General features: G+C 36.8%; 1 protein-coding gene across 1 annotated transcript in view; it reads right to left on the reverse strand.

Annotated features, from left to right (window-relative positions):
- The window catches only part of polr3a (polymerase (RNA) III (DNA directed) polypeptide A), a 32,711-nt gene that overhangs the window by 1,950 nt on the left and 21,124 nt on the right, over positions 1-9,637 (reverse strand). The window contains 7 exon segments of the mRNA XM_016285550.1: positions 52-216; positions 472-564; positions 2,224-2,317; positions 3,488-3,658; positions 4,750-4,832; positions 4,906-4,992; positions 8,682-8,795. Of these exon segments, the coding sequence (XP_016141036.1) occupies positions 52-216; positions 472-564; positions 2,224-2,317; positions 3,488-3,658; positions 4,750-4,832; positions 4,906-4,992; positions 8,682-8,795 (807 nt within the window).

The following is a 9,637-nucleotide window of genomic DNA, read 5'->3' on the forward strand; positions in this document are numbered from 1 at the left end:
AATTATGATGGCAATAGGGTCAGTGTCTAACACTGTGGCGTCAGGACTGACCTTAGGAAGCTCCTGTTTGAGCGACTGCAGGACGTAGTACATGGAGCTCTTGCTGTTTTCTTTGGGAGACACGCAGACCACAGCCTCTCCGTGAACCGCGATATCGCCCGGCTTCACCCGCAGCTTTGACGTACAGATGGAGTATCGCACCGTCTCTGCGTTCACCTGAACAGAACAAAACATCAATACGACTCTATAAACCTCTGCAGAGGAGGATCATCACTGTGACAAGAAAATCAGTCAATTAAATTCACTCAACAGGAACGGCTGCTGAGAGAGAGAAAATACAGCAATGACAACGGCAGAACTATCAATATAACTGAGTGAAAATCTAGAGACCGATAAAAACACTGATGCTAGAGGAATCATTTTGAGCTCCAGTCTGTCGTTAACAGATAATTATGATCAATCTGCCGTTACCTCCAACCTCAGAAGACGAATCCTCTCTAGCGACAGCTTCACCAGGACGAAACAATCATCAGGCAGGAAAACCTCCTCGATGTACTCGGAAATCTGATGGAAATGATCAATCAATTCACTGATTAATATGAAAACAAGACGACAACATAATACACAAACCACCAACATACTGACTCCATCTCAAAAAAATGTATGCACTGCCTTTCCGTCTACTGTAATGTGAAAGTTTTCAAAACTGGTATTAGTTTCTCCACAAAGAGCATGCTCAAAGTTGCTTTATAATTTAGGTAAAAGGGATCCTACTTTTCCTGAAAGCCTTAACGACTATTTTCTTTAATAGACTCACTCAGATCAAAGGCTATTCTGCATCCCTCCATTACAAACAATCTGACACCCATTTCAATCATGCACATACTTAATATAAAACACAGAAAATCTCACATGCTACAGGCCAGCGAGGCGCTCATTTTCCCACACTGCACTGCATTTAAAAAACAAATGCATTTTCTGAAGTAAAAGTGGTGTTTGTTCATGCAAAAATGTTCACCCTCACAATCCTACAGCATTCTGAGTGGTTGCCGGGGTGTTGCTATGCAGTTGCTAAGGTATTCAAATTATTTTCAATACACTGATACAGTATGATGTTCTGGGTGGTTGCCAGGGTGTTGCTATGGCGTTGCTAAGGTGTTCTGAGTGTATTTAATGCATTGCTCTGCAGTTAGCATGGTGTTCTGGGTGGCTGCCAGGGCGTTTCTAAGGTGTTCTGAGTGTTTTTAATGGATTGCTACAGTATATATTTGACATGATGTTCTGGTTGGTTACCAGGGCGTTGCTATGGGGTTGTTATAGTGTTTTGAGTTCATTTAATACATTGCTCTGCAGTTGGCATGGTGTTCTGTGTTGTTGTCAAGGTGTTGCTAAAGTGTTCTGAATAATTTTAATGGATTGCTATAGCATACACTTGACATGATGTTCTGGGTGGTTGCTAGGCATTGCTATGAGGTTGCTAAGGTGCTCTGAGTGCATTAATGCATTGCTCTGCAGTTGGCATTATGTTCTGGATGGCTGCCAGGGCGTTCCTAAAGTGTTCTGAGTGTTTTTAATGCATTGCTTTGCAGTTGGCATGTTTTGGGAGGTCGCTGGGGTGTTGCTAAGGTGTGCTGAGTGTTTTTAATGGATTGCTACAGTATATGTTTGACATGACGTTCTGGGTGGTTGCTAGAGCACTGCGGTTTCAAGAGCACAACAAGGTGTTGTGTGTGTTTTTAATGCCTTGCTCAGCAGTTGGCATATCTTGCGTGGTTGTCAGGGTGTTGCTAAGGTGTTCTGAGTGTAATTTTAATGCATTGCTCTGCAGCTGGCATGTTTTGGATGGTTGCTAAGGAGTTCTGAGTGTTTTTAATGGATTGCTACAGTATATGTTTGACATGATGTTCTGGGTGGTTGCTAGGGCGTTGCTAAGGTGTTGCTATGGGGTTGCCAAGGTGTTATGAGTTTAATGCATGGCTATGTGTTTGTCATGGTGTTCAAGGTGGTTGCCAGGGCGTTGCTTTGGGGTTGCTAAGGTGCTTTGAGCATATTAAATGCACTTCTCTTCAGTTGGCATGGAGTTCTGGGTGATGGCAGGGTGTTGCTAATTCAATGCACGTCTAATTCAATCGTGTGCATTCGAATTTCACTCCTAACAGGAAGCATGAACAATAGCAATACTAATGCAGTATTAATAATCTGCACAAGTCAAACTCAGCATACCTCTCCCAGTAGAGTTTTCTCAATGCGTCCTTTCACCAGCCGAGCGAAGTCTGGGTCATCATCGGTATCCAGGTTGGCACTTATGATGGGTGTACTGAGACACAGAGAGACTCATCAGCAATAAGAACTGGAGTTACTGCAGCCATTAATCATCAGTGAAACGTCAACAGCAGCAATCATGCCAACACTCGTGCACGCAACCGTGAGGATGACAGGAGGCTTCTGCCTCTGATTGACAAATAAGTTTTCCTCTTTCAGGGGTCGAGATCAAACTCATGAATCGATGGCACTTGTGTCAGCCGCTGTACTTACAGTCACCTGCACGTCTATAATTTCCACAAGGTCTTATCCAGAGTCTAGAAATTCTGTATTGCTATTTTGTGAAGGTTGTTTTCAGGTCAGTTTCAGGTCTGTTTAAAGGATTTTAGGTTGGCTTATGGTTATGGTTTATTATGAAAAATACTTCAGTGTTGACTAATTATATCAGATGGTAATACCACAGCTCATTATCATATTTATGTACCATAGTATTTATATGGTACTCAATGGTATATAAAAATAGTGAAGAAATAAAGAATAGTTAAGCAAAAAAAAGTAGTTTAGCTGTATATAAAATAAAAATAATATTTTACATATTACATATTACATATTTTTAAGATATGGACAGGGAGTAAAGAACATAAAAAAATATATAAATTAAATAATAATAATTATAATTCATTAATAAATATAATTATAAATTTAGATTTAAAAAAATACAAATTTAAAATAATAATAAATAATTGATTTATTCTAAAATAAAAATTTTTACTCAAAAATACAATCTAAAAATCATTACTTTTAATTTCCAGTCCTGAAAACAATTAAATTCAGTTTATATTTAATTTAAAATTTCTATATAAATATAATCTATATCAAATTTCTAATTTATATATAAATATAATCTACATATAAACGATAAGGTTTTTTTTCTGTATAAATATTCATTTAAATGCTGCCTTGACAATTTACAGAAATAAAGTACGTTTTAAGTTCAAGTATTAAAACAAAAACTGAAATAAATTTTTATTTCAAACATTTAAAAATTATTCGAAAGGACAAAAGCACAAACAATTACTCAAACTAACTTAAAATGCAATTTAGAGTCTATTATTTTTACATGATCATAAATAATAAAGTTTATTCACTATTAAAAAAAAAAGTATAGTCACTATAAAAAAAAAAAATCCAGGTTTTCCAGGTGTGTCAGGGTTTCTGAAGTCACCTGATGTTTTTGGATGCATTGATGATCTCTTTGATTCTCGGGACTCCCAGAGTGATGTTCATGGAAGCGACTCCAGCGAAGTGAAACGTCTTGAGGGTCATCTGAGTCCCCGGCTCCCCGATGCTCTGAGCACACAGCGCCCCGACGGCAGAGCCCGGCTCCATCTGCGCCCTGAGCGTCATACAAATCACGTTAAAACCATTTATGTCTCTCAACAGTGGTTAAATCATCTCTATACTAGACAATATTTTAGTCATTGCATAAGCATTACACAACTGGCCTGACATGGACAGTAAAGGTGCAGCTCTTTCCGCCCATCACGCCAGCAGATTACGCACAGCTCATTAAATCAACATCCGTCTACTGAACGAACAAGTGCTATTGACCTATCGGTAAGCCCCTCCCCTTGAACGCAGATGAGCCAATGGCAGTCGAGTATCAGGGGAGCAGAACTCGGACTTCTTTAGCTTTCAGCGCCATAGAAAAACATTGGACGATCCGAAGCTCGCATCGGTTTGATAGTGTTTATGCTTCAAAAATGGAAAAACGATGTGCGTGTGGTACTTGTAACACTAATTCCAGTTATCCTGAGAGGATAGGCAATGTCATTTATTTTATTCCATTTCCTAAATCCAACCAAAACAGAGCAAAACGTCCCTAAGCATTCAACACAATGAAGACGAAAACGTTCGTTTTCTGGTTGTCAATCTCATTAAGTTACACTTGTCATCTGCTCAAGCAGAACGTTAATGTAATCCTGTGCTTCAGCAAGCTATCTCTGGCTAAAACTAGCTAACGGTCAAGTTAGTGAGTCCGTGCTAACGTACAAACCTAAATAGCAAACTGTAGCGTCATGAACACAAAACAAATGTGTCAAAAACACATAAACGAAGGTCTATATTAGAGTGCCTCTCCATATTAATCTGGTTAAATGTAAATTAATTACATTTTACTCTGCGGTATATGAACGGTGTTGATCTGGGATGTTGTCATTGCGATCGTGACGACCGTAACATAATTCTCCCGTTTGCACTGTGATCTGTATTTTTACATATTTATTTTAATATCTTTTATATATCCCTCCATGGCACATTTAAGTCCCACTTGAAGGTCCACCTGTGTCCCAAATTGATCAGAAAGCCCTCGGAAGAAGGTTTTCACTGACAGCTGTCATATAAGACAGTGAGCAGCTCCGTTCGTTTGTCCGAGTGAACAACAGTGACTAAGGGAGGTCAATTAGAGCTTGTGTACCGCGGTGTTACCTCATATATTTGTCCCTGCAGGTTTCCAGAAACTTCTCCAACTGGGTCGGAGTGATTCTGTCCAGCTGGTACAGAACTTTAGGCTGTAATGAATGAGAAAACAGGCCATCAGACACAAGCATATAAACACACTCTCATATGAAGCTGAGCTCTCACCTCTGTCGTCCCGTTGTCGTTGATGCCGTATTTGTCACGTGTCTTTTTTATTTTCTCCGAAACTGTTTTGATGAACTTTCTGATTTCCTAGAATTGAACAGATTTTTAAAAGCATTTAGAAACATTTACAAGAAAACAATGAACCCAGTGTTCAATGCAGAGCTCATTAAATCATTCATTAAAATAACTCAGCACTGCACAAAAGTAGAAAATAATATATTATTGGATTAATTTCAGAGTCAATCAAGAATGTCAAATATCACCTCAAAATCAAAAGAACATTTTTTACTATTTCAAGTGAAAACCAAACTTATTTTGAGGACTATTAGGATTTTATGCATTTAAAATCTCATTACTGTAACACAGAGAAGAAAAATAAAAATACATTTATATTTTAAAATATATCCAAATAATCTAGTATTTATCGCACAGACTTTAATCCTTACCCGTGTTGTTAACTAAAACCAAAACTATTAAATATAATTTTTGTCAATTGAAATAAAGCTGAAATAAAATAAATAATATTAGATGACTTAAACTAGTATACACACGTTATTAGTAATGTTAATTAGAAATGCTGCCTTGGAAAATAATAAATACAATAAATTAAGTACTAAAACTTTCTTAACTAAATTGGATTGATAAAACTAAACATAAATGTATATGTATAATAAAAAAATGAAATTGGCAAAAGCACAAAAAATAAGCAAACAAAAACTGAAAATATAAAAGTAAATGCTAATTCAAACAATTAATAAATACTATATTAGTATATAAATAATACTAAAATAACACTGATTTATACTGATAGATAAATAAAGAAATAAATACATAAAACAGCGTTTCTAGGCATGATTTTCATTCATGTATTAAAGTAATGAAAATATGAAAATATGAGAATAAAAGTATGAATGCTTGCATGGGGGAAAATATGGAAAAAATAAAGCGGTGAAAAAAAATTCAGCAAAATTATTTCTTTTGATTTAGGGTGCAATATGAGCCAAAAATGTCTTCGACACTGACATTCACCCAGTTATATATTATAACAGTGCAGTGAGTTGCACAGCGAATGAGGAATACAAATTCACATAAACCTGAAAACCTGTTAGCCTGACTGTGTGCATCAGGATTAGTGTGTGCAGATCAGCACCAGCACAAGTTGAAACACTGGTTATTACAGTAATTCATGCTGGAATAAACACACATCTGGCTCTTACATATAGAAATGAATAAACCCAATCGCACACGTCATGCGTGCTGTACTGTACCTGTAAGTATTTATCACTGCCAGTGTCTGTCAGCGCCTTCAAACCAAAGACACAGAGACTGACCACATTGAATTAAAATAACCCACACTAAAACATCTTAAATACAACATGGCCATGGATGGTGGAAGTTCAACCCATTTAGAATGAGCTTTATTTGAGAGATCCGTGTCCTCTTGTACCTAGAGATGCGTCGATCCGATACTCGGTATCAGTATCGGCTCCGATACTGGCATTTTCTGCCGGATCGGTTATCGGTCAGACGAGACCGATCCAAATCCGATATTGTGCTTATACGATTCTGTGTTATTGTTAAGCCTCACGAAAGCGCATTATAAAGCATCATAAAGTCAAAGTCCAAGTGTTCTGAAGCCGTTCCATAGTTTAATGTGAAGTACAGATGAATATTTAAGTTGTTAAATTCAAGTTCACCGAAAAATTAAAATGTGATGTTTATCTGCTTACCCCCAGGTCATCCAAGATGTAGGTGACTTTGTTTCTTCAGCAGAACACAAACGAAGATTTTAACTCAAACCATTGCAGTCTGTCAGTCATATAATGTAAGTGGATGGAAATCACGGCTTTGAGAGTAAAAAAAACACACACAAACAAAACCAAATTAAACCGTGCGGCTCGTGACGATGCATTGATGTGTAAAGACACGAAACTGAACAGTATTTATATAATTTTTTTCCTCTGATTCTCCGCAATGTCTGAACTTCGTCCTCGACAGCCTGCGCGTGACGTGTCTTCTTGCTTTACGGCAGATCGCAGACTTATAAGAGCATTACCGCCACCTATCTCTCAAATGGACCATTGACACTATCTACAATCTCAATTGGGAGTGTCAATGGTCCACTTGAGAGAAAGGTGGCGGTAATGCTCTTATAAGTCTGCGATCCGCCGTAAAGCAAAACGACGACGACGATGTGTCACGCGCAGGCTGTCGAAAACGAACTTCAGACATTGCGGTGAATCAGAGGGAAAAAATTATATACATACTGTTCAGTTTCGTGTCTTTACACATCAATGCATCGCCACGAGCCGCACGGTTTAATTTGGTTTTGTTTGTGTATGTTTTTTTTACTCTCAAAGCCGTTATTCCCATCCACTTACATTATACGACTGACAGACTGCAACGGTTTGAGTTAAAAATCATCATATGTGTTCTACTGAAGAAACAAAGTCACCTACATCTTGGATGCCCCGGGGGTAACAGATAAACATCACATTTTCATTCTTCGGTGAACTATTCCTTTAAACTCTTCTCTCCGCTGCGGCTGTCTGCAATCCTCCATTCATTCAAACTGCGTGACGCGTTCGGTTACGACAGTCAAAACAATGAAACTCTCTTTAAACTGTTAAAAGAAAAGGCTCAAACTATCACACAGATTTAATAAACTATGCATCAATATCTCTTTCCTTTGTGCTTTGAACTTTTCTTTGCGGAGCGCTGCGTGCCGTGACTCCGACACGGGATACACATAAGCGCTTTGTGCCGCTCCGTATTGGGGCTTTTTGTAGGACAACACTTATGTGCAATGAAAGATTATTTATAATGTTTCTTGTTCTGTCCTATGATAGCACAGAAAAAGAAATGCTATAAATAATCTAATGTATAGCACAGTGATGGAGGCAGCAACATACGATAGACAGGACTCCTATCTATCATATATTGCTGCCTTCATCACTGTGCTATACATTTTACAGTTTACTATATAATTTTATAGCTTATATTTATAAATAAATACATTTACTTGTATTTTACAACAATACAAAGAGCAATGTGTAACATTTTACCAGATTTAGTCCTATACTTATTCACTTTTATTTGTTCCCCACTAAATAACGTTATTTCACTAAATGCTTAGATTTTATAAAATTGTGCACTCGTGATTTTTCTAGAATAACTTTTGCTGCTAAATTATCCACTAACCTAGTTTATAATAGTTTTTTTGTCATAGATTATATATTTTTTCCATGTTGTTTTTACTATTAACAACTCACAAATTACAATTTCTCAGCACTTTCTATCCCAAAAAATATTTTAGTGCTTAATGAATAAGTATTTTTAGCGACATAATAAATATAAAATTTTTAGCGACATAACTAAAAAAGATTATATTACTCATAAAAATTGTGCATGACTTCTCCAGATCTAGAAATCAAACTTTTTACATTATGTCTAGGTTTTCCAAGGATGCGGGAAACAAAAAAAAAATATTTTAAATCATTTTAAAGATTGTTTTGTTTTATTTTAATCATTTTAAACCCCTTTGCATCCACATAGCATCACATGACACCAGCAGACTTGAATTTAATCATATGGACTATTTTAATTATTGCTTTTTAATAATGGAGCTTGACAGACCCCCGACGGATTTCATTGAATGGAAAAGAGCAGCGTGAACATTCAGCTAACCGTCTATTTTTTGTGATCCACTGAAGAAATACTCTGGGTTTGGAACGACATAGAGATGAATCTCTGTAGACAAAAGAGCATCGTCTCACCTCCAGAAACGTGTCTTTACAGCACAGGAAGCCTTTTCTCTTCATGATGGAGTCGGAGGTTAAGATCAGCTCGTTTCTGCTCAGCGCAGGTTCACCTGGACAGCTGTGTACCGACTGAGAAAACACACGATATCAGCGTTAAAGAAGAGTAAACACACTCTTTAACTCTCAGATTCAGAGGAGTGAGAGAGAAAATAACACACAGAGAGACTGTTTCTATATCCCAGCGTCCACCATTTCAATCAGTTAGACTCCACAGAAAGCAGTAATCAAGTTTCAGAATGTGAATGGAGACGAAATAAGGCAGCGGTGACTGTAACTGATGGGCAGCTAGTCTCTCATTTCACAAATGTAGGTTCACATTTTAGAAGATGAAAGGATCCTCTGATTGCTCTCACACGAGCAGAACCGCATGACAAAAGAACAAACTAGACTTCAGTTTCTCTGAAGAAAACAATGAACAAAAACCATGATCAGTGAATTTAGGCCCTATAACTTCCCTGCAACGGTTTAGCAAAAAAATAACAACAACAATTATGAAGAATTAAACATCAATTATATATATATATATATATATATATATATATATATATATATATATATATATATATATATAACTAAAATCTGTTTTGAACTGTTGTAATGCACTGATAACCACCAAAAACAGGCGGTGATGAGAAAGTCACACAATGAACCAAAGCTCATCACAAACAGCTCTTCCACAAGCTGAGAGGGGAACTACTAATATCTATTTATATTTATTAGTATTTCCCCTCTCAGCTTGTGGAAGAGCTGTTTGTGATTATTGTGAGTATTATTAAAAAAAAACACTAGCTTTCTATTTTTTTCTATTCTATCTACTTGTTTTTCTTTGTGTTTGTGTGTGTGCGTATAATACAGGTGCATCTCAATAAATTAGAATGTCGTGGAAAAGTTCATTTATTTCAGTAATTCAA

The sequence above is a fragment of the Sinocyclocheilus grahami genome, unplaced genomic scaffold (assembly GCF_001515645.1).
Source record: "Sinocyclocheilus grahami isolate Dianchi unplaced genomic scaffold, SAMN03320097.WGS_v1.1 scaffold198.1, whole genome shotgun sequence".
In the NCBI taxonomy this organism is placed as follows: domain Eukaryota; kingdom Metazoa; phylum Chordata; class Actinopteri; order Cypriniformes; family Cyprinidae; genus Sinocyclocheilus; species Sinocyclocheilus grahami.